We start from the raw sequence: 25,646 nt of genomic DNA on the forward strand, positions 1-25,646 counted from the left end.
CCAGGGATATGGTTATGTGTCAGATACATGTCAAAAGTGCTGTGAAAAACTTTACTCAGATTTTACACTTGATCTTAACAACACTGGCATTCCAGACGGACACCTGCCCTCAATCTCCACTTACAAGCCAGATCCCTGCTCACATTCTAGCAAAAGAGGTGGAAAGCAGCCAAAATGCCTGGCCCTCTTCAATGCACAAAGGAGACCCAGAAAGAGCTACTAGTACCTGGCTTTGGCCTGGTAAGCAGGCCACCTTCTTGTGCTTTTCCCAGGTTCATTAGCAAGGAGCTGGATTGGAAGTGGGATAGCTCACACTTGAACTAATCATCATACAGGATGCTGGCCTTAGAGACAGTAGCTTAACCTCTACCACTAAGAGGTGAATATCTCATAGGAGGTGCTAATTTATCTTTTCATTAGTCTTCATTTGTCTTGAGTTCTTTGATGGGAGAGCCTGAAGATTTGTCTCAGGGGAGTTTAAAATGGTAAGCAGACTTAAGTCAAACCCCAGTTTTAGCTTCCTGGTGAGGATGCACATATAATCAGGAGCTTGTGTGGAAAAGGTACACTTTCTGCCTCTTCTGGAGACATCCTGCTTATGCTATTTTTCTAGGTTCTTACAGACTTCCTTCTACTGAAGCTGTAATTTTCACAAATTGAAGAAACAAAAGTGATACAAATTTTCAAATGTATCCACATGCAAAGTATAAGTGATCTTGCGTGCAGTTCTTCTAAATTTTTACGTAACAAAAAGACAAAGAGAGCTCCCATTCACTGGCTAACTCCTCAAATGCCTGGAATGGCCAGTACTGGGCCGGTGGGCCAGGGCACAAGGCAGGAGCTGGAGCTCAGTTTAATTCCTCCACACGGGTAACAGAACAAACACTTCAAAACCTTTAATACCAAAATACGTGTCAATAGCGCTGTTAAAACCTTGGGAGTGAGATTTTTACACTTGATCTTAATCAAAAGGCTGAGAAGTGACAAAAATGAGATTTAACTCTTGAAAAACTTCCACTTACCAAACTGTAATTTCTTCATAACAGCCACATACTTTTCTTCAAGCGATTTTAATACTGACAAAGGTTTGGGTTTCATGGCCACCTTCTTGGAATATTCACCTAGTTTTTTTTCTGTTATTTGATATTTGAAGATAAATAATATCAGTAAGCATATTATTATTTTAGAAATAATATCAGTAAGCATTTAAAAACAATTCACATATGGAGTTCAGATTCTGAATTCTAAAGCAATGTCTAATGTTTCAGTTATTTTCCCATTATACCTTTTTCAGAGGAAAGGATGTCTGTATCATAAATGTTAACTGTAGGGCCCCAAACCCAATCAATCTTCCAAATGGATGTGAAATAAAAGATACTGTGAATTTACTGCTAATATTTGAAAATGTTTAAGTAAATTAAATTATCGCAGTCTTAAGCTACTACTTCCTACCTAATGCAACAGCATTTTTCAATTTTATTACTTTCAGTCAAAAAAAAAAAAAAAAACGAATGATGCATGTTCGTAGCCAACCACCATTCAGTCTTAGCAACACTGTGTAGCAGATACACATTCTCAAATTCAAGAACATTTGTGTTAAAAAAAACCTGACAAGAACAAAGCTTGACAGAGCAATATGTTTAGGAAAATAGACCTACTTGAAAACCATTAACTAGGTTAAGGAGAAAGACAGCCTTGAGTAGATAAACATCTTTGGGCCAAGCGAGAAGCTGCCTTGCGGGAACAGTCCCTACCTTGATGTGCCTGCCGCAAGCTCATGGTGGCTGCATACACGATCTCGGCTGTCTTCTGGATGTCTGGCACCAGAAGAGTAAGTCCTTCTGGCTCTTGATCAGATGCATCTGGCTTTACTCCAGTTTTAACATTTTCCCTTTTAGATCTTAATTTTTTTTAACATGGAAAGAAATATAAGGAAAATCAAAATGTTAGAAATGAAAGTAAACACCTATATTCGTCAATAACAGGGGTTAAAAATTAAATTGACAATTTTTATTTCATTTGTCATACACATACACAGCAGTGGTCAATTTAGATTGATTATTGCTTGAAATCTCAGACTCAAAACTAGGATATTAAAATTATTTCACCTAATATAAAAAAAGAATCAAACATTATGCAATGTGCTATAAAGACTGATATCTGAATATCTGCTTACATTCACAATATCAAAGGCACAATGAGTCTAAAGATAGAAAAATCACAGGTACACCATAACGTGTATACGCATCTTCTCTAAGATTTGGAGTTCAAACAATAATGAGCTGTTTTATGTTAATATTATCAGCGTAAGTGCAAAATATATGTTCACTACTAGATTTTTTTTTACTACAACATATTGGATCTTTAAGCATTAAGTTATACTGCATAATCATTTTAAGGTATTATTCTGTTTTCTTATGAGGATTATACTACATTTTCTATCAAATTGTTAAAATAAGATGTAATACTATAAGATTTATGCACATAAGAGAAGAAAATTATTGAAGTTTTTCTAGGTGACACTAGTACAAGTTAACAAAGACTTCAGATTCTTCAGAAAGTTCATGGAAACCGTGTACTGTGGGGAGAAAAACACTACACAAGGATTTTAAATTTCTGTACCAGCATAAATTTAATTCCATTTCCATGAACTTCTTGAAGTAACTATTTCTTTTGTTTTTTATTCCCACTCTTAGCATGTTAACATAATATCTTTAATACTGAACTTGTTACAAATCTATATCCTCATAAACCAATTTTCATATAAAGTTAAAATATATATGTATATATATATACACACACACACACACACAAAGGTATGATTTCAATTACTCATTACCCATTTTTCTAGTTGTATATCTACCAATAAAATCATCTGGACATTAAAATAAAATACTATTTCACAATATGGAGCTTTACAGAAGCAGAAAAAAAATAAGGGAACAGAGAAGAATCTTTATACAAAATTATACTGCATCATCTGTACACAGATGAACTTTTATCACAAAGAGAAAAATTGCCCAGAAGCAATTCAATGCTTAACTCTAGGTATATAACAAGTAGTAAAACTAAAAAGCCACACAGGCAAGGTAGCAAGGGTAAATATCTGGATACAGTATTATGCATGTATACTAAATTTGGTTCCTCTACTGTATGCAAAAGCACTAGCATCCACAAATATGTCAAATTACATGGTACATAATACTAATCTTTCAAGATGACTTAACTAGAGATGTAGAATTTGTAACTGAACTATTCCCTTTTCTCTTGTGCCTCCTTTCACATTTCCGAAATAAATTAAGTCACAGAGAATACACCACCACTTACAGAGCCATTTGGCAGGTATACTGAAAGCACCTTCACTCAATAACTTTTGCATGTATGTGTACAAAAATGTATGTTTTCATGTTCGAGTCAATCAGGATTTGTATCGATTTTAGTTATGAAAACAAGTCGGAATTCTAGCTTAACAGGGACTCTGAGACGGGAACAGATTCTCAATTGCATTTCCAAAGCAGGCAACAGTGTTAAACCAGAGAGCCAGGAAAAGTGCTTAAGTCACTGGACAAAACCCATTTTTGACTGTCATGTACTTTTTTCGCCCAAGTGTAAATCAGACTCTAATAGCAGGCCTTAAAAATTCTTCAGCAAAAAGGTCAGTATGAACAATCATAAGAAAACAACAGTAGCTTGTTTAAGCAAAGAGTTACGGGTAACAGTTCTAACAAAATACAGATGGTTTCCTAAGCCTACGGTCAAGCAATTACCTCACGCTGTGTTCCCAACAAAGATCTCACTTCAAGAAACAAATCTTGCAAAAGCAGAGTATGAAGATACGAAAGGGAAGTTCCTTTCTTCCTAAGAGCTACTTTTTTCTCCAGGTAAGCAGACACCTGTGGCATGGCAAGTGTCCTGCATTAGGGCAACCCATGGCTTCACAGTGCTTGTCACCCAGCAGACTGGTGACCCTGGTCCTAAATGTCAGGTCACTTTCATTATCACCAATTGCTTAATTCCAAGTTTTACAATATTATATTATTAAAACAGTGCAAAAGAGATGGTTAAGTTTTTATTTTGTGGTTAAAAATTCATGTAAGAATCCAGAGAAGTGGAAAAATTTTACACCAAATACATAAAAGAAATGAAGGTTGAATCATAAAGCAGATATATCTTAGACCAGATGAGGTTCTAATGAGAATTTTGACTTGAATAAGCAAAAGAGGTCATCTTCAAACAGTGAGAGTCAATCAAATACATGAAGATCGCACACTACCTGCCTTGCCATGGTTGCAGCCAGTCACTGATATTAAACTATAGCCAATCATCTCTTTTCTACAAAAGGTGCAGGTTACTGTCAACACATATGTAGGCCCAGCTCATGAAAAAAGGCCATACCTTAGCTCACATCCTGAAGTCTGTGTGAAAAGCTATTTGAGTTCAAGGCACCTAGCAGGAAGTAGGTCTTTGGGACTGACAATGGATCCAACATGGTAAGAGCAATCAGCGACGGCCGCTACCATGGTATCCGCTGCTTTGTGCAGACGTTGAATCTGGTTGTGATCACTGCCCTGAAGAAATATGAGGAAGCAACTGAAGTTTCTACTGTTGCACAGAATTAGCTGCAAATATTATCCACTATGCTGTGAATTTCAACTAAGCTAACAGAATAAGCAAATTTTGGTTTTGTGACATATAATCTGAACTAGGATGTGAGCAAAATGGGCAAGTTGTTCTTTCGCAAACTAAAGAAAAAAAAAAACTCTCACACTTCAACACTTAACTTCAATGAACTGCCTGTACTACCACGCCAATTAAGCCAAAAAATACTAAAGCTAAATGCATATTGCAATCATGCTTGATTCAGCAAAATGGAAACAGCTTACTACAGCTGTTTTCTTGGTAAACTGATGAAGCCCTCTTCAATTCTTATACTTCCAATTTTAAATTCAAACAAATCACACAGTTGAAATAAACACTTAAAAGTAGAGCTACTCTCAAGAAGCTATCTGACAAAGTTACATGCCGGGATACCCAGATTCAGGATTCTTAGATTAACATCTCAGAGGAAGATTCTCAAACTGCAGGAGAATGAGACTTTTGCAATTACCTACTATACTATCATCACACCACGCTCTTCACTTCCAAATCTTTTAGGAAATAGAAGTTTAAAACAAATTAAGAATAAAAGTAAGTTGAAAACTTTTTCAAGTATTACTCCTGTACAGACTGTTTGCTTCTTACGTTCCAGAAAGAATTCACAAAATGTGCTGGCAAATGAGACTTCTGTAAGACATTTTCTGTGACAAATTTGAAGCCTGATTTTTTTCTGTGATTCCATTTTATAAAATGGGAATACCAAAAATAACAGTACAAAAGAAGCAAATTCTGAAAACAGAGGAATAAGAAGCCTGTAACAACTTGTAGGCCAGAATACAAGTCACCATATATACTGACAGCCTGTGAGTTACTGTGGAATAGAGCTGCCACCTCACCAAGGGATGCCCAAACCATGATAAAGAAGGAATATTATAACAAATGTTAGTGCACTTATCTCCACCACCATGCAGAAAGGTGACAGACAGCTGAATTTGTTTAAACTCATCTAAAACTTTTAAGGACATACCAGGTAAGAGCAAACAGAACCTTTTCATTCTATAGATATCTGAAGCAGAAGTAACAAAGTAGATACTACTTTCTTTCTGATTTTCCTTATCTCTGAGAATTGGCCTTTCCAAAGAAAATAAATCTTAACCAAAAAAAAAAAAAAAAAAAAGCTAGTAGGAATTGTTTTCCCAACAGACAACAAAATGAGGTCTTGAACTGAAATTGCTTATGTAACTGACTAAGCGCTAAGATTCAGTTTCAAGCCGGTTAAAATACAACAGCCTGGGGCTTGCACAGTGATGTAGCAAGCTGATTCTTTGCTAGTAGTACAGGCACCCCATGTGGCCAATGGTTTGATGCCCAGCTGCCCCAATTTTGCCCTTGCTCCCTGCTAAAGGCCTGGTAGATAGAGGAGGATGGCCCAAGTCCCTGGGACCTTGGGTCCACAAAGGAGACCCAGAGGAAGCTCCTGGCTCCCAGCTCAGTCCAGCCCACTTCTGGTTGAAGCAGGCATTTTGAGGAGTATAACAATGGTTGAAGATCTCTCTTTGTTACTCCCTGTTTCAGTAATTCTGACTTTCAAGTAAAACCAATCTTAACAAAGGTACAACAGCTTGATAGCAATATGCTATCAAGAAGCAGGTCAAGTAACCAGTTAGCAAGACTCAAAATGGAGTAAAGTATTTCTGTAAAACAGCTAAAAGAACGCATGATCATCACTTCTCGGCCTTTTGGCTAAGATCAAGTGTGAGAATGCATGATCCCCATTCAGGTGTCCACCACAGTTTACATTGACACACACTGTCCTAATAGCTACTGTGATGCAAATTTCTGGTAAACTCTCGTATCAAATATGCTAAACATGACAACTTAACTCCTGGAGTCCAGAAGGAAACACAGATTAGAAACAACTGTCTTTGCTGCTCCTTCAATAAAGGTATAAATACACTTAATAAAAGTAAAACCAGCGTGCTAGGAGCAGTGGCACATAAACTTAATCCTCCAAATGCAAGTGCCAGCATACCACAAAGGCGCTAGTTTGTGTCCTGGATGCACCCCCTCTGATCCAGCTGCCTGCCTGTGACATGGGAAAGCAGCAGAGGAATACCCACTGCCTTGGGTACTTTATCCACATGCGGGAAACTGAAGAAATTTCTGGCTCCTAGTTTCAGATTGGCTCAGCTTCAGCCAATGCAGCCATTTGGGGAGTGAATCAGCAGAGACAATATCTTTCTGTATCTCTTTTCTCTGTGTATCTGTCTTTTCAATAAGAACAAATAAATCTTTTTTTAAAAATGTGTGGTGTTTGCAACTGATATTCTCAGGTTCAATCTCAGCTGCCAGTTACACGCACAATGGGAGGCAGCACTTGGTCTCTCCCTTCAACAGAGATCCAGGCTGAGTGCTCAGGTCCTGGCTTGAGCCAGCCCAGAGTTGGCCGTCGTGGGCTCTGGGAAAGAAAACCACACAGGGGAGTTCTGTCTGCTTCTCTGCCTTTGAAAATAAAGGAAATAAAATACTGGGAGGGGGCAGAGCCCCTTACTACTCTTAAAACACATGACTATAATATGGGCTCTGATAGGCCTGTGTAGAGTTATATAAACTATTTATAATAATTAGGTTATATTTACTTAGTAGAAGGTTTCCTGAGTTCTTTTCTAAAATACTCAGTGCAAAAATGGTGTGGCAGGCAAAGTCTGGGAGGGGTCCGGGCCTTGGGGTTGGGGGCAGCTTGCAGCACCCCACAGTGTGGCAGCTGTGTGGGGGGGTGCCCCTGCCGGCCGGATCTAAGGCTGGGGACTCAGGCCAAAGCCACTGCCGAAACACAGTGAATGAGTCCTTGGCTTTGGGCGGCCAGTGCACCTATTTGGTGCCAGGCTCTGCCTGCAGGCCACCCAGCGGCGAGCTCTGGGGTTTTTATGATATGAAACTGCTGCTTTGGGACACCCATGAATAAGGCCAGCTTTAGTGTAGGTGAGAGATGAATTCTGGGTGATTCCCAGTAACAGGGTCAGGAAACTCTCGGGCAAGCGTGGGGACTGAGACCTGATGGTTTGGAGGGGAGTGTCCATAAGATCTATTTGGACCAGACTGATCCACCAGCCAAATTAGGAATCCTAAGATGAGCTGTTAGCATAGAGCATCACTGACTACCACACACCAGTCCACACCAAAGCTATGGATGGGCCTGTCTGGCAGGGCTAGATACGATTACCTGACTGGGTGGTGGAACAGTGGACTGGTCACATTTGGCAGGGTCAAGACACTAACCAGCATGCGAGAGAACTTGGTCTGGGGGCAAACTCTGTGGGGGAAGTGTGGTCCAACTCTGTGGAAATACAAGTCCTGCAGGCTTGCTCACGAGCTGAGGTGGTGAAGGGCTAACCTAGGAGTGACCACGGCACCTGCCACCACTTACGGGTAAAGGAACCAATGACAATCTGGGCAGGTCAAGGCAGCACCACCCGAAGGTGCATCCTAAAATAGGATGTGGGGTGGGCCAAGCTGCAACTGGAAGGGGGCAGACTAGGCAGGGCCAAGCAAACTTCAATTTACAAAAAAGAAAAGAAATTAGGATGGAGCACATGTCATTCCAACCTAGGTTCTTACCCCAACTGGTCTTCATGAGGCAGAGATACTACTGCACAGCATCACAGGCAAAATCTGAGACAGGTGAGGGGCTAAGCAACTGGGTCAGAGCACCCACGTACACGCGCGTTATTTTGGGTTGGGAATAGACTTGGTTGGGGAGCTGTGAGACTACACCCTTGCTTGGTTGGGATTCCCACAGGAGGGTGTAGGGGCTGTGTTCTGGTCTGGATATGACTGCAATCTCCCGATGCACAGATATGGACTGGGTCTGGGTGCACCAAGTTGGGCTAGACAACAGCACTATCTGGTGCTCTGGAGAACCTGGGTAGATGTAGGACGGACTAGGCTGGGTCTCTGCCCCTACTGAGCCATATGTGAGCAGTGTCTGGGTATGGACAAGCCTTGGCTGGGGTGAAACAGCAAACACAAAGAATTGGAATGGATTGAAGGCCAGCAATGAGGGCTGGCCCATGGAACCACCAGTACACACAAGACCTGGCATAGGGAGAGGTTCTGAAGGAGGAGCTTGCAAAACTCCTCTGTCAGAACACAGTCCCTACAGGTGAGTCCAAGAATCATGATATGGAGCAACCCAGACCAGGCCAGAGGAAGATACCCATCATCATACATAGGTGGGGAGCAGACCAGGCTGAACCCGTTCATATTAACCACGGGAGAATCCAAGCACCAGCACAGAGTGTGGGTCAGGCCAGTTTCAGTTGTAACACATATCAGTACACATTAAGGAATGCCAAGGTGAGGTGAGCCATACCAGATGTGCTTGCAGCACCCAAACAGCACACGTGAGAAACGGGGAAGGAGGCAATACCAGCAGGGGAATGTGGGCTCCCCTGCTGGACAACCACTCCCACTGGAGAGCAGGAGTTGAGATGGGGGCAGACCAGACCAGGCAGGGCTACAACACTTGTGGGCCTTATGTGAGCTAGACTGGGGAAGGGCCAGATTGGGCTGACTGTTTCGACTAGCACAAGCAAAAATTAGAGTGGGTGAGGGTTGGTTGGGCTTTGCCATATCATCAGAGGGCAGAGGCTACCATTGGGGGCTAATTCTGTTAAGTTAAATGCCAGAACCACCCGGAGAGTGCACAATCCAGAAGTTGGAGTGGCCTAGTAGGAAGATAGTGGGCACCTCCCTCATGGGTTACCACTCCCACTGGAGAACATGAACCAGGACTGGGGCAGGGGTGGCTAGACACAAAGTATGTGTGTGGGCTGGACAGTAAGTTGGTTGGGTTGAACTAGCGCATGACACTGCTCACATGTGACAAACTTCCTCGCCAACAACTCTGATAGATATACCAACCAGCCCAATTTCAGTATTACGAACATACACCTGTATCAAAGAATCACATTGTACCCAACAGGATGATAGTAAAAGACACAAAAAACCCAAATTAAATAACAAAATCAAGGTCAATTTGGATGTCTAACGTTAGCTTCTCCCAACCAATGGGGTAAAGGAGTGAAAATGGTTAAAATCTCATTTGTTCTCTCTTTTTTCTATCTTGCTAGTTTATACTGCAAATGTTTTGACTTTTAGGGGATATGGGGATGCAGTCTAAAAAACAATTATCTCAAATTAGCAAGAAGATGTTCAGTAGTAGTATGCTATGAAATAACTGAATTACACAAGCAGAAAGCAATTATGAAAGGAAAGGTCTTGTTAAAACTTTGGTTATTTATTAATTTAGTCAAATCTCACTTCTTAAAAGCAGGGCAGGAGTCTGGTATCTGTCAATGAAAATTTCTATTTCAATTTGTTCATGCTTTTTATTTCCAGATATCTAAAAAAAGGCAAAATTATAATGGCAGAATACACCTGGGGATACCAAAGGGATACACGTGAGATGAGGGCTTGACTGCAAAGAGTAGCAAAAACACTGAATGGATTTTAAGGAGATAAAACTGTTTTTTCTTCATGATAATACTGAAATAAATCGAAACATGCATTCAATTCATAGTATGGAACATAAAAGAAAAATGACTACACCATATAATACTCATATTCTTCAGAATCCATTTAAGTAAATCAATGGTAGGGACTGACACTGTGTTGTAATGGGTAAAGCCACCACCTGAGACACCCACCAGCATCACATGCAGGGACTGATTTCATTCCTAGCTGCCCCACTTCTGTTCTGGTTCCCTGCTCATGCCAGAGAAAAGCATGAGGCCGGCTAATGTTCCACATCTCCAAGTGCACACATATGAATGAGTGCCAGTTTGTATCGTGGTTGCTACACTTCCCACCCAGCTCCCTGCTCTTGGGCAGCAGGGGACAGTCCAAAGCCTTGGGACCTCATGCTGCCATGGGAGACTCGGAAGAAGCTCCTGGCTCTTGGCTTCAGATCAACTCACCTCCAGCCGTTATGGCCATTTGCAAAGTGAATCAGTGGATGGAAGATTTTTGTCTCTCCTTCTCTTTGTAAAATCTGCCTTTCCAATGAAAATAAATGAATCTTAAGAAAAGGAGAGAAGGGCCCAGTGCCATGACCTAGGGGCTAAAGTCCTTTCCTTGAATGCACCGGAATCCAATATGGGCACTGGTTCTAATCCCAGCAGCTCCACTTCCCATCCAGCTCCCCGCCTGTGCCCTGGCAAAGCAGTCGAGGATGGCCCAAAGTCTTGGGACCCTGCACCCATTTGCGAGACCTGGAGGAAGTTCCTGACTCCTGGCTCTGGATCGGTACAGCACCGGCCGTTGTGGCTCACATGGGGAGTGAATCAATGGATGGAAGATCTATCTCTCTGTCTCTCCCCCTCTCGGTATATCTGACTTTATAATAAAAACAAATAAACCTTTAAAAAAGGAAAAGGAGAGCAAAGCATCAGGGGATGGTGAAGTCCTTGGGCCTCTGCTACCTGTGTGTGAGATGCAGGTGAAGCTCCTGGAAGCTTTCTCTTCCCTCCTGCCCCTAAGTGCTTGGGCCCCTGAGCTCACGTGGGAGACCTGGAAATATCTCCTGGCTTCTGGCTACAGCCTGGCCCAGTCTTGCCAGAACAATAAATCAGTAATAGAAAAAGAAAATTCATTGGTATGCTTAAGCAGTTCTTACTACATCTAAAAATACTGATTACTTTTATTCTTTTTTACAGCTATGAAGAGATATACTATGGTTTAAGCAGTCCCCTGTAATGGAAATGTATTTTATTTCTCTAAATTTCATTTTATGAAAGAAAATCTGGCAGAAATTATTCTGTTTATTCTTCTTTGCACACTTTAAATAAACCCTATTTCATTAACAGTAAAAATCTTAACCATTTTTACCTGTAACTTGCTTATATGCCTAATATCACTTCTTTTAAGTCAGTAATTGCAGCTTCCTCTTGTAACAAAACGCAACCTTGCTTTCTCTTAAATGCTATTTGATCTAATGAGAAACTCTAAACGATAGTATACCTGTTATTACATGTGGAAGTTCTTCCTCTGAAAAAAAAAAAAAAAAAAAAAAAAGCTCTTTCTGACCTGACAGACCTCTAGGACCTAATGATCTGACAAAAAATTTCTACTAAAAAAACCTTCTTGAAGTTTTTAAACATGAAAACTACATGACTTATTTAATCAATTTACTTAAATCTCACTATTACATTAACTCTCTAATGGATGTGGTTAAGTTCTAAGCATAGGAAAAATGTCCGGGCCAGGTGCAAGGGCTCCTTGGCTGAAGGATTAAACCATTTGTAACAACTGGAATCTCATGGGAGGGCCAGTTCCTGTGCCAGCTACTCCACTTCCCATTCAGCTCCCTGGGAAAGGAGGATTGCCCAAAGCCTCGCGACACTGCACCAGTTTGGGAGACCCTGAGGAAGCTCATAGCTCCTGACTTTGAAAAAACTCAGCAACAGCCATTTTGGCCATTTGGAGAGTGAATCAGCTGACAGAAGATCTTTCTCTCTCTCTAATTCTTTTTGTAAAACTACCATCCCAATAAAAATAAATCTTTAAAAAAAAGTTCAAGAAAAAAAAAAAACGTAAATCCACTTACTACTGCATATTTGCAAAGGTAGCTGGACATACCCCCTAAGAATTATCACAGTTATGTATGAATATGTTTCCAGTCTCACCATATGATCCTTGGACCAAAAAGCGAAATATACTCAAGTCCTTTACCAGGACTGATGACAGCGTGTGGCATGAGCATCCCATACAGGTGTCAGTTTGTGTCCTAGCTGCTCCACTTAAAACTCAGCTTATGGCCTGGAAAGGCAGCGAAGGATGGCTCAAGAGCTTGGGACCCTATTCCTATGTGGGACACTGAGAGGAGGCTCCTGGCTCCTGGCTTCAGGTAGGCTCAGCTCTGGACACTGCAGCCATTTGGGCAGTGACGGAGGAAAGAGAATTTTTGATGGAAGATTCTCTCTCTCTCTCTCTGTAACTCTGCTTTAAAATTTAAAGATTCTCGGGCTCGGCAGTGTGGCCCAGTGGCTAAGGTCCTCGCCTTGATCCCATATGGCCGCTGGTTCTAATCCCGGCAGCTCCACTTCCTCTCTATCTCTCCTCCTCTCAGTATATCTGACTTTGTAATAAAAATAAAATAAATCTAAAAAAAAAAAAAATTAAAGATTCTCTGAGGCCCAGCACGATACTCTAGTAGTTATATCATAGTGTTGCACCCTTTGGGATCCCGTATGGGTGCCGGTTCATATCCCCACTGCTTCACTTCCCAACCTGCTTGTGGCCTGGCAAGGCAGTGGAGAATGGCCCAAAAATCTTGGGATCCTGCACCACCATGGGATACAGAGAAGAGGCTCCTGGCTTCAGATCAGCTTAGCTCCGGCCTGTGCGGCCACCAGAGGTGTGAACCAATGGACAGAAGATCTTTCTCCATATCTCTTCTCTCTGTGCATCTGCCTTTCCAATAAAAAGAAATACATCTTAAAAGAAAAAAAAAGATTCTCTACTAATGATCGTTTCTTTATCAAGCCTTTTAAACAGCTAAATGAATCTTTGTGAAGGATTCAGGCGTGGGGCATGTGAATCTATGGATCCTCTTTTAATCTCTTAATTATCAAAACTGCAATAAAAATAACCACAATGATTACACAGAGATCAGCAAAGTACACATTAAATCCAGTTTTTCTTTATACAAGATTACTAAGGATTTCATCTGAAGAAAAAAAAAATACATGTCGGGCCTGGCAAGGTGACCTAGCAGCTAAAGTCCTCACCTTGAACGTGCCAGGATCCCATATGGGCACCGGTTCTAATCCCGGCAGCTCCACTTCCCATCCAGCTCCCTGTTTGTAGCCTGGGAAAGCAGTCAAGGATGGCCCAAAGCCTTGGGACCCTGCACCCACGTGGGAGACCCAGAAGAAGCCCTTGGCTCCTGGCTTTGGACTGGCGCAGTACCAGCTTTTGCGGTCACATGGGGAGTGAATCATCGGCTGGAAGATCTTTCTCTCTGTCTCTCTCTGTATATCTGACGCACGCTAAAAATTAAATAAATCTTAAAAAAATACGTCTTTTGTGGGAAAGAAAGAAGGAAGGGAAAGAAATGGCTAAAAAAGAGGGAGGGAAGTTAATGAGAAGAAAAGCCACTTAAGTCTTGACTGGTTAGCAAAGAATGAATGGCCTTAACTCTCTGTGAAGTTAGAAATGCATTCTCAATGTGTTAGGGCCTTGAAAGCAAAATAGGGATGCACTGGGCTTTTTCTGATAAAGGCTTTGCAGTCCAACAGAAACCTCAAGAAATATCTAGTAAAAATCGCTTCAAAACATACTAATAGTGCTTCATTAGAGTAAAATGGCATTAATAAACATATTTATTGTACATGATCACTGTGAAGATAAATGAAATATCTCTTTAAACAGTCATTATGAATTTCACAAGGAAGTTTTGTTGCTGCATACTTAGAATTTAAAATGCATTTTTTGATGGTTGAAGTAGTAAGAATCTAAGCAATAATTTTTTCCATGTGATCAAATAAATAAATAAATAAATAAAAACCAGCTCCAGTTATTTGAAACTCAGTTATTTCCTATATGAAATCAAATTTTCCTGACAAAATAATTAACAATTTTTACAGAAGATTCCTCTTACCAAAACATCATGGAACATATTATACACACAGGAAACAGGTTAATTTATGAAAAGCAAAGAGTACAGAGGCACTCAAAGAGAGCAAACCCATTCAAAAAAGGATACTTTGTAACTATCTAACACCTTGACTCCATTTATACATGATGCAACAGGAACTACAGCATGAGAAATAACAATACTATTATTAATTTTTAGTTTTACTGCACTGCAACTTGTGATACTAACCAAGGCTCTAACCAAAAATTCACAAGCATTTTAAATCAGCACACATTTTTTCACCTAAGAAATAACGCTGGCTAAAAAGCACTCAAGATTCTACAAACTTCCAATGTTTAGTTAGAAAATAACATGGTCATCTCAAAAAATAGACATGCAACCTACAAAAACACAGGAAAAAATTTCCCTTAATGTAGGCAATCTCAAGCCTTGGTGTATTATGTTAGTATACTAGCCACAAACCGCATGCTTCCTGTACGTGTGTACGGTAAGGGACAAGGGCAGGCCGGGAAGAGCACAGGACAATCACTGAAGCTGGGCACCAAGCAGACGTAACTCGACCACAGAATCAGCCTTTCACTTCAATTATGACACATTATTTTTACATAATTACGCTGGCTTGGTTCCCTCCCTGAAACACTGAGGTTATCACAACAGAAGATGTTCCCTCTATCATAACAGAAGAAATATCCCTTAAAGAAAACAACTCTTCCAATTTTCCTTTCCTAGCAGCAAGAGTAATACAAATCACTAGTTGTTCCCTCTCTGCCAACCAGCTCTCCTTCTTTCTTTTCATTGTCTGGCTGTAATCAGCTTTTAATGTCAACACAGACACGGATACCTGCCATAGTCACAAGTTTTCTGTCATTGTTTGATATACACTGCTTAAGTCGCAAGGGAAAACAGGCAAAGCAAATATAGTACAAAGCTGGTAAAGAACGTGGATTGAACCAAAAGATCACTGACAAACGAACACATTTCTGCTGTCAGTCCAAATGCTTTAAGAATCAGAATCAGCCATGAAGAAGGAAACCACTCAGCAGATTGCTAAGAGCAAGAAAAAGGCTTTCTACGTTACTGGGAATTTAGATACTAGGTAATTTATAATTTGAAAATCTGAATCTAGTGTTATTAATGCACACAAAAATAATTTTAAATTCAATTTACCAGAAACAATTTACCCTTTGACTTACAAAAAGAATTGTATCACGAATTATGACATATATCAAAAAATGAACGAACAAAACAGGAATAACACACATACCCAATAATTCTACTTCTAAAACTGTAAACTGCAGACACACAGTTTTACAAACCGGAAATAATCTAACTATCCACTGCAAATAGGCTAAGCCAAACAGAGCATTTATATACAATGGAGACTCAGAAACATAAAGGACAAAGTCAGCGAAACGTATCTGCTGCCACTGAGAACCATATCCAACAGTTACAGTGAGTACAGCTAGCCAGCATTTACTTCATGGACTTGTCTACAGACGAGATAGAACGGGAATCATTTAAGAAAGACTCCTCCGAGGCAGGCATCAGATCATACAGGGAAATGTCTGAGAAACATCTAGGGATAAATATTTCTTTCTTAGTGTAGGATTTGGTTAGATGTGTCACTTTAGATCTTTATGTAAGAACAGTGAATGTGTATTTAAATAACATGTATCACTAAAACAAAACAAAACAAAAAAAACCTATACATTGTTAGAATCAAGAGGAATAGCAGCCAATCTAGTACCTTAAACGGTTGGTGTATGTATCTACACAGGTCTTCATTTTGGCTAATAATGTACCAACAGAAGTTTGACACTCGGACTGGTCCTCCTCCTCTTCACCATTCTCTGTAGAAAGAGGCAGCAGCAGGGGCACCATGGACGTGCAGGAAGCAATGGCCCGGAGCAATTCCAGCAGAGCTCTATAGAGGGGTACATGTCTCGCCATGTCGAGAACTACAGGAAGAGAGGGGAAAACGCAAAATGAGAACATGTGCAATGCAAGCCCTAGGTCACCGCACTGTGGCTTCTACCCGGATCTCAAGAGGGACTGCTTAGTGGACAAATGGACAAACACAGGACGTGATAAAGCACCGATATACAGAGCATGGCAAGTACTCTGGGAAATACAAGAAGTATTAAATACAGAGCTGGCGGTGGGGTGATTGTAGAACATGTAAAATCTATCCACCTAATTAACTAACACATAACAATGAACACATAGCCCAAAATAATATAATACAGTAGAAAATACAACTATCACCACAAAGTACAAAGGTATTCTTTGTATTAAGTTAAAACAACAACCATTAAATCTTACATGAAAACCAATAGCACTATAGCTCCCTGAAAAATCTTTCAACAAATCAATATTTTTATATAACAAAAAAAGGATATTGATTATGAGGACATACCATTAGTAGCTGCAAGTGAAAACAATTTTTTCTTACTGTCTGGCGGTAGCACACCAGAGTCCCTGCCACCTGGGACACCCTCACGCTATATCAATCTGAGTGCCTTTTTCAGGCCTGACTATTCCACTTTGAACAGAACTAGCTGACAGTGTTTCTGGGGAACAGCAAGTGGCTGCCCAGTATGTAGCTCCCAGACACTGCCTTGGGAGAATGAAATGGGGTTCAGCTCCTGCCTTTTACTCAGCTCAGCTGTGCCAGTGTGGCCATTTAAAAAAGGCAATCAGATAATGAAGAGATCTTTCTCAAACTCTCCGTCTGTCAGTTACTCTACTCCTCAAATAAATAAATTTTCCTAAAATTAATTTTTAAGAACGATTTATTTATTTTGTATTGGAAAGGCGGGTTCATAGAGAAAAGGAGACAGAAAGATCTTCCATCTGCTGGTTCACTCCCCAAGTGGCCATAATGGCCAGACCTGAGCTGATCTAAAGCCAGGAGCCAGGTACTCCTTCTGGGTCTCCCACATATTTCCAGGGTCACAAGAGTCCTTTCTTGCTTTCCCAGGCCACAACAAGGGAGCTGGAAAGGAAGTGGAGCAGCCAGGATATGAACCAGTGCCTGCATGGGATCCCGGTGCATGCAAGGGAAGGACTTTAGTCACCAGATTAACGGGCCCCAAAATTCATCTTTTTTGAAATGAAACACATGAATTATGGTGGAGATGATTAACCTTGCTGCTTGCAACACAGGCATCTCATACCAGATCAAGGGCACAAGTCCTGCCTGCTTTGCCTCCAACTGAGCACATTACGAACGTGCTTGGGAAAGCAAGGAATGGTAGGTAGCACAAGAGCCTGTGCCCCTGCCTCGTAGGCACGAAATGCAGGGAGTTCCTCCCTCTGGGCTTCAGGTGGGAAGCAGCCTAAGGACAATCGCAGTCTGTTTCTCTTTCTTCGTTGCTCTTTCAAAAAAAATCCTATCCATCTTAGAATGTATTCTTATCTTGAGAAAGGTAAGCTATAATTAAGGCATGTATAAATGGGTTTATGGTTGTAGCACAACTGAAATTTGCGTGAATCATTTGAGATAAGCATCTAGCATCTTTTTTTCCCAACACAAGCTACTGAACACTACAAACTTTCACTAAAATCTGTGCACTGTTACCCACCGTCTGCTGGAGGACATAAAAGCCAGGGGCATGACTGGTTGGACAAGGCTGCAGAACCTGCCTGCAAGTGTTAGAGCAGGGGGTGGACCACATCAGCCTGGGCTGCCGCATCCACCAGAGCACAGGAGAAGCTGATCTGAGCGCAGATTCTACAGGGGACTTGTGGGCTCACCTCTGTGGTACCTCAGCACCTGCCGGTTGACCATGAAACTCACTAAACACTCAAGGAAGCTCAGGCTGGGAGCAGGCTACAGAACCCACATACCAGAACATACAAAGGCCAAGCCTGAGGACAGATTAAGCCAAGCAGGGTCACAGCACCTGCCGGCATGCTTGAGAACTAGGGCTGGGTATGGGCCTGAACTCCCCTGCTAGGCTGCAGCCACCGCTGATGAGTGTGAGAGCTGGGCCTGGGGATGGGCCAAGCTGGGCTAGGCCAAAGTACCAGCTGGGGAGAGACAAGACTGGGGATGGGCGCAGTATCTGCCAACAAACACTGAGATCTGAGGCAGGGATCAGGCCTCGTAGGGAAGCTTGGGGAACTCCCCTGCTAGGCTGTAGCTCCTGTTTGTAAGCATGAGAGCGAAAGCTGGGGGCAGGCAAGGCCAGGCTGGCCTGCAGCTCCCGTCAACGATGTATGAGGCAGGTCCGGGAGTGGGCTGGCCTGGGCCAGTCCATGGAACACACTGGCACAATCAAAGATACAGGATGAAAGCAGGCCAGGCCAGGATGGACAACAAAAACTTTCACTTCACATGGGGGCTAAAGGCTGGGCTAGGTTTGTGGCACTCGTTCGCAAAAGCTGGGACAAGGACCCAGCACAGTAGCCTAGTGGCTGAAGTCCACACCTTGCAAGTGCCGGGAATCCCATATGGACACTGGGTCTAATCCCGGAGGTCCCAGTTCCCATTCAACTCCCTGCTTGTGGGTTGGGAAAGCAGTTGAGCATGGCCCAGGACCTTGGGACCCTGCACCCGCGTGGGAGATCTGAAAGAAGCTCCTGGCTTTGGATCAGCTCAGCTCCAGCCATTGTGTGAATCATCTGACGGAAGATCTTCCTCGCTGTATCTCGTTCTCTCTCTATTTGCCTTTCCAATAAAAATAAAATAAATGTTAAAAATAAATAAATGATCTTAAAAAAAACAGCTGGGACTGGAGTTGGGAATCTCAGACTGGGCTGCAGCACTCAGCAGCACATGCAGCAGCCTGGTACGGGGAGCTCCAGGACTCTGCTGGGCTGCAGCTTCACTGCTAAGTGAGAAAGCTGGGACTCAGGGCGGGCTGCTCTGGGCAGGACTGTAGTACCTGCTAGTGTGCACAACGGCCAAATGGGTGCAGGCCAAGAGAGCTAGCCTGCAGCAGCTGCTGGCAAGAGCTGGGACTGTGTGCAGTTCCTGTGAGGCTGGACTGCAATGCCCCCTGGCAGGCGCAAGGTCTGGGGCTGGGACAGGGAAGTGTGAACAGTCCCCTGCTGGGCTACAATGGCACCCATAGAATCTGGTGACTGGTACATACAGACATAAACACCTTAACTATAGTCAAGTGCTTCGACTTTTACTTGTACTACTCATCTAAGAGATATATTGTTCAACAAAATAAGATAATCGCTTCTCGGCCTTTTGGCTAAGATCAAGTATAGTAAACAAAATAAGATAACATTATTTTCATAAATAATAAAATTACATATTTTAAGATATGTTTTACAAGAGCACTAACACAATTTCTGATCCCAGAAAGAACAAACCTCTTATATTTTGTCCTCGGAAATCTAATAAAATGGCAATGCTACCAAATGTGCATGGAGTTTGAGGTCAACTATTAAACAATAGCATATAAATTTTTTAAATGATGCCATATTTAAAATCTTTGTCACAACATTAACTTTATTCTCAAACACTGAGGAAGTCAGGCTGAAGCAGTGACTTTTTAAAGGAATTTATCCAAAGGTAGAAACAGAGGTAACACCAAAAATCCCGTTATAAAATTATCTTCAGGCTATGCAAGTGTAAGGCACATGAGATGTATCCAAGTTGTTTAGATTTGGATTTTATCTTCAAGTTATCCCATTATCTATATAAAAGTATTAAAAATATATTTTAAAAATCCCAAGCACTTCTGGACTCAAACATTTTACATGATGGACAGTCCTTAAGTACCACCATTTAGCTAAGAGTCCAAATAGAACATTTTTATAAGTGTCCTTTACAGTTTTTCTAATAAAAGCTCGATGCTTGCTTTCCCATCTCTCCCTTCCTCTACACATCACATATACTTATTTCCCATTTCCCTACTGACAAAAGACAGAAAATTTTGCTTGTAAATTTGAAAATAAGTCAGTTTAGTATCAGCACACTATTGCTTTAAACTTGGGCAACTGAACCAGTTCCGCTGGACTTCATTTTACAATAAATCAAGAAATTGCCAGGCAATATCTAGGACAACTTCAATTTCCATCCACCCCCTTTTAAAGATTTATTTGTTTTTATTGGAAAGGCATATTTAGAGAAGAAGTGACAGAAAGATTTTCCATCTGCTAGTTCATTCCACAAAGGTCTTGGGCCATTCTACACTGCTATCTCCGGCTACAAGCAGAGACTTGGACAGGAAGTGGAGCAGGCAGAACATAAACCATCACCCAGGAAATCTCAGCACTTGCGAGGGAAACTTTGTCCAACTGTGCTACTCTAATGGGCCTCAACTTCCATTTCTACAGGGAAAGAATCATCTCCTTACTCTGAAACACTGAAAAAGTAAAGATTTCTTAAAACTAAAGGATGTTGGGCTCGGCAGCGTGGCCTAGTGGCTAAGGTTCTCGCCTTGATCCCATATGGCCGCTGGTTCTAATCCCGGAGGCTCCACTTCCTCTCTATCTCTCCTCCTCTCAGTATATCTGACTTTGTAATGAAAATAAAATAAATCTAAAAAAACAAAAACAAAAAAAACTAAAGGATGTTTAGCATAACCACCAAGTTATTGGCAAGTACCTAAAATTGCCCTGAGACAGTACACTGTTTTCTGAAGAGGAAAAAGGAAGAGTATGATAAGGTCAAGATTTATGTCAACACTGAATTGAAATGTAACATTAAATTATGAGCATTACACCAACTATTTCGAACAGTGAGACAAGATCTCCATCTAGTGGCCAGAGCGAAGAGTTCAATCTTTAAAAAGTAGTCTAAACATTAATTTTAAAAATTACTTTTATATCCTTTTAAAAACATGTACAGTATGCCATTCAAAGAGAGTCAGAGTGCTTAAGATCCACATCAAAGAATTGTAAAACCTAATATACTTTTTTTTTTTAAAGATTTATTTTATTTTTTTTATTTTTATTACAAAGTCAGATACACTGAGAGGAGGAGAGACAGAGAGGAAGTGGAGCTGCCGGGATTAGAACCAGCGACCATATGGGATCAAGGCGAGGACCTTGGCCACTAGGCCACGCCGCCAAGCCCAAAACCTAATATACTTTTAAGACCCTAAGCTACTGGGAAATGGGGCGAGAGAGCAGAGAAATCTTCCATCTCCTTAGAATGTGTGAGGAAGATGTCAAGTATAACCTATCAGGAACACAACAGGTAACTCATAGACTTCAGACTCGAATCAGCATTAGACAATAGTACAACTACAAAGACATGGGGGAATCAAGAGCGATCCTGACAACCTCTTAACAGGAGGTCATATGCAGAGCGGGGGGGAGGGACCCTAGAGTGGAGCAGGGGGACAGAAGGAGGCTTGCATCCCAACCCTAGAGACTACAAGATCGTCACCAAGGATTATCAGTACGGGAACCAAGGACTACATCCCAACTGCCAAGGAGACCACGGGGAACTGGAGTGCCTTCGGAGGCCAAGAACTCTGAGGTCACCCACCCCCGTTTGGATCTCCCACATGGGATGGAAGAAGCCCAAATCCTTCCTCGCAGGATCTAAGGTCACTGGAACAACAGCCAGGAACCCTGAGCGGTCCACAGAAACAGAAGAACAGTAAACTTCCTTCAGGACTAGGGAGGGCATATTTCTCTGGTCCTTACTTAGTTCCAACTTTGGATCCCCACCCTTTCTGGCAATGACCATAAGAGTCGCTCCAGAAAACCGCCCCCCCAAAACAAAATTAGAATAGACAGAGAACAACAAGGAAAGCTTAGAACAGACAGGAAACAGTCAGCGTTGACTCACACATACCTTACTAGATAGAACACAAAGATGAGTTAGTCCTCACTAGGGTACTGAAGATTTCTCTGCACACACCTCCTAAAACTGGTATGCACCTCAACTGTTGACATATGCCTTGTTAGAGTTTGAAGTCAGTTTAGACTATCCTAAAATCTGCCAAGTTCAGCACTTAGGCTTCTACACTTATAAACTGCTAAATACCAAGATGAAAATAGACACAAGACAGCTGAATAGTGCCCTATAGCCATTTTAAGGTGTATAGAAGCTGCAAGCTTCAGACCCCCTCACCTCCGGCCAGTGCGGCCACTGGGGAATAATCAGGGAAGGCAAGTTCTCCGTCTCTCCCCTTCTCTTTGTAACAGTGACTTTCAAAGATTTGCTGTCACCCAACCTACTAGGGTTATCATTTGATAGGAACTTACCTTTGTTTTATTTCAAATACCTTTTTAATATTAACATTAATTAAAATCATACTAAACAGTATCAGATTCAAATACATTTGGGAATGAAACAGCAAATGGAAGGTATGTCACTATTTTTCAAATAAAAATAAATAAATAAAATAATTAACAAGAGACAACCAATCTGATATATAAACCTATCAACCTAAAACTTTGCTGAAGGTGTTTGAGGGAGGCAGGAAGTGGTGTGTGCTTAAAGCACACTTTCTGCCACTGGGAGAAAGCAGGCAACCGTGTTCCACACAGGAGGAGTGTCCCTGCTCGTTCGGACGATTCTCTCCTAGGAAGTAAGATGGAACTGAGTGATTGATGCATCTGTTTTTCACATCAAATTACTATTGTCTAACTTTTTAGCATTCAACAAACACGATAAACAACCCCACGGGAATTCTGACATACTTAGATTAGGGAATCATCATGAAGTGGTGGTCAGGCCATTTTTATAACCATTTTTGTTTACAGGTTATAAAGACAAAGAAATGTACTTTCGGTAATAATATCGGGGAAATCAGCTGGGGGGAAGGGATTCTGGGGAGTGGATAAGGGAAATCCCAAAGTCTACGGAGTTGTATCATAACATTAAACATAAATTACAAGGAAAAAAGATCATAGGCAAAAAAAAAAATGTCTCGGGGAAGCACGCAAAAAGGTCTAATTATCGTATAAATAGAAACCATGCATTTGAATTTGCTTCTTTTGAGAAAGTAAGAGTTCTTTTCTGATACAACAGGTGGTCTAAATAATTGAACATATCATACAGACAAGAAATGATGTTTAAATAAGATTGTGCAGATAATTATTATTTTCAATGATTCTGTTACTCCAAAAATTAGTTTCTGAAAAAAAGGGGTTGAACGTTAAATGACAAATGTAACTCTGAATTTACCTTTTCTACCAATGGTACTGTTGGCTAGGTTCACGAATTCTAGAACTCTGAATTTAGGTGCATACACATTTTCATAATATGATTTTCTGAATAATGAAATGGTCATCACAGTAAAATACGTGTATCAGTCATAGTGGTACTATATATATTGGATCAACTATTATGATAAGAGTTTAATTAATTAAGAGTTTAATTAAGATAATTACTTCAGCTTTTAAAAAAAACCAATCCATCAGATAATTCAACTGAAACGTATTTAAGTCGCTATGACAAATAAATAACCAACATTCATCCACAAGGCAATTCCAAGGGGTGACTGCAAAGGGCTTTACCGGAATCATTTCGCAGGTAGGACGACACGGCGGGGATGAGGCAGGACTGACTGAGCAGCTCCAGGAGCACGGCGGGCAGGGCGCTGCTGTTCTGGCCTCGGCTCTCCTGAGCGGACTGCGCCTCTCCACTGACCGCACCACTCAGCGGGTTGATGTAACTCGCAAGAACCTAGGTGTAAAAGTGGTTGAAATTCAACTGGATCACACTGATATACTTGAAAACCCTGCACTCTCAATACTCAGAATACTTTCTATCTCATGCTACGTATAGAAAACACGATATTTTTGTTAAAAATTTTTCAAAGTCCGTTTTGCCAGGATGCTGCTTACAAACAAATCTAATTCAACAGATGTTTGAAACTTAAAAACTTGGCAGCAACTCTGATCTTATTTATGATAATATTGAAAAAATTCAGTTCACAGTGTGAGAGTGAACTCAAATTAGCAGATAACAATGAAAACCGATCTTCTTTAAGCATCTCTCGTCACCTCTGTAGTAAATTTTCTACACTAGCCTAGAAAAATTATGAATAAAAGTAATACTTTGAAAAACAAAAATATAAATAATTACTTCTGTGGAGTCCAGAGACAACATGTTAAGGTGAGAGGATGACTAGAAAAATTATTTCCAGGGCCTGGCGTGGTGGCCTAATGGTTAAAAGAAAGAAAGAGAGAGGGTAATTTCATTCTTGCCACTTTTCCCAGGAAAAACATTTAGAAAAACATGTGGAAAACCGTCATCTCTGATGAGTGGCATCTTAAGTGAGCATAATTAGTATCTTGTGAGTAATCAACACCTAAAAACCATCAGATGTGCAAAAACCAAGTAACTGAGCAATGCTACCGTCAACCTTGCAAATATACCTGCAGAAGACAGGTGACGTGCTCCTCTTCCAGCCTCTGCTTAGTTAAGGCTTGTTCCACATCCCACCCAGAAGCTGTGGAGCCTGTTCCAAAACCAGTCCCTTTGGCCCAATACAGCTGCTGTTCTTCTGTTGATGTAGGGTTATGAGAGCTTGCCACCTGTGGCTTATAACAACAGAACATGAACATTTATTACTACTTCTTGTTATTTATTCAAAAGTAAAATGGTTCAACCACTATGGAAAACACTGTGACAATGCCTTTAAAAAACGAGGTACGAATCCCAGCCTAAACGAAATTGTACCACATAATTTAGAATTCAAAATAAAAATATATTTTAAAAAACAACAACAACAAAAATAAGGGGTACTAAATTACTTTAAGGTCCAAAAATACCCAGGTATACACCCAAAAGCAATGAACACGTTGTTTAAAAAAAAAAAACATGCAAATGCACTTTCGCAGTATGCTATTCCACAAGAAGAAAGAAGAAGAAACAGAGGGAAGGAGGAAAGAAGGGAGAAGAAAAAGGGAGAAGTCGATGTGTTCACTAACAGATGATTATATACGAAGAAATGCAGGGAGTATCACTCAGAGGTCAGAAACATTAAATTACCGACACACCACCATACACGTGAGCCTTAGAATCCTTAACCCCAGAAAGAGCCCTCATTCTCCAATTCACATACACTCATTTTCCTAGAAAGCTAAGTATAATTCTTTTGTAATCATTCCTTACATTACTTAAATTACATTAAGTAATAAATCATTACTCAGTAAGTAAATTTCTTCACAACTGTATCACTAATGAGGAAGTCAGGCCCTGTAATTCTGAAGCTTGCATCAACCCTGGCTGCTGTGAGAGCCACCAGTGCCGCTCCCCTTGCTGGCCTAGTCACTCCTGTTACCTTACAGCAGCACTTCATCACTTAGGAGAGCACAATTACACTGTTCGTGCTTCCAAATCCACTGCTGTTAACACCACAAATGACAATACACTGTTTGCTATTGTTGCTTTTTAAAATTTTAGCCTAGCTGATGCAGTCACAGCATACTGAATTTCTGGTTTTTATTCTTCCAATAACTACCC

The 25,646-nt window shown here is 41.1% G+C and overlaps 1 protein-coding gene and 1 pseudogene across 9 annotated transcripts in view; one reads left to right on the forward strand and one right to left on the reverse strand.

Moving 5' to 3' along the window:
* Positions 1–25,646, reverse strand: part of BIRC6 (baculoviral IAP repeat containing 6) — a 195,025-nt gene that overhangs the window by 14,210 nt on the left and 155,169 nt on the right. For all 9 annotated transcript variants that reach the window (XM_004582721.3, XM_036497048.2, XM_004582720.2 and 6 more), the window contains 5 exons: positions 24,557–24,721; positions 23,693–23,861; positions 16,002–16,212; positions 1,755–1,900; positions 1,023–1,133 (listed from right to left, as the gene is read on the reverse strand). In XM_004582721.3, the coding sequence (XP_004582778.2) occupies positions 1,023–1,133; positions 1,755–1,900; positions 16,002–16,212; positions 23,693–23,861; positions 24,557–24,721 (802 nt within the window). The remainder of the gene's footprint in view (positions 1–1,022; positions 1,134–1,754; positions 1,901–16,001; positions 16,213–23,692; positions 23,862–24,556; positions 24,722–25,646) is intronic.
* Positions 19,442–19,521, forward strand: LOC118760802 (U2 spliceosomal RNA; annotated as a pseudogene).

Source organism: Ochotona princeps, chromosome 8 (genome assembly GCF_030435755.1).
Source record: "Ochotona princeps isolate mOchPri1 chromosome 8, mOchPri1.hap1, whole genome shotgun sequence".
NCBI classification, from domain to species: Eukaryota; Metazoa; Chordata; class Mammalia; order Lagomorpha; family Ochotonidae; genus Ochotona; species Ochotona princeps.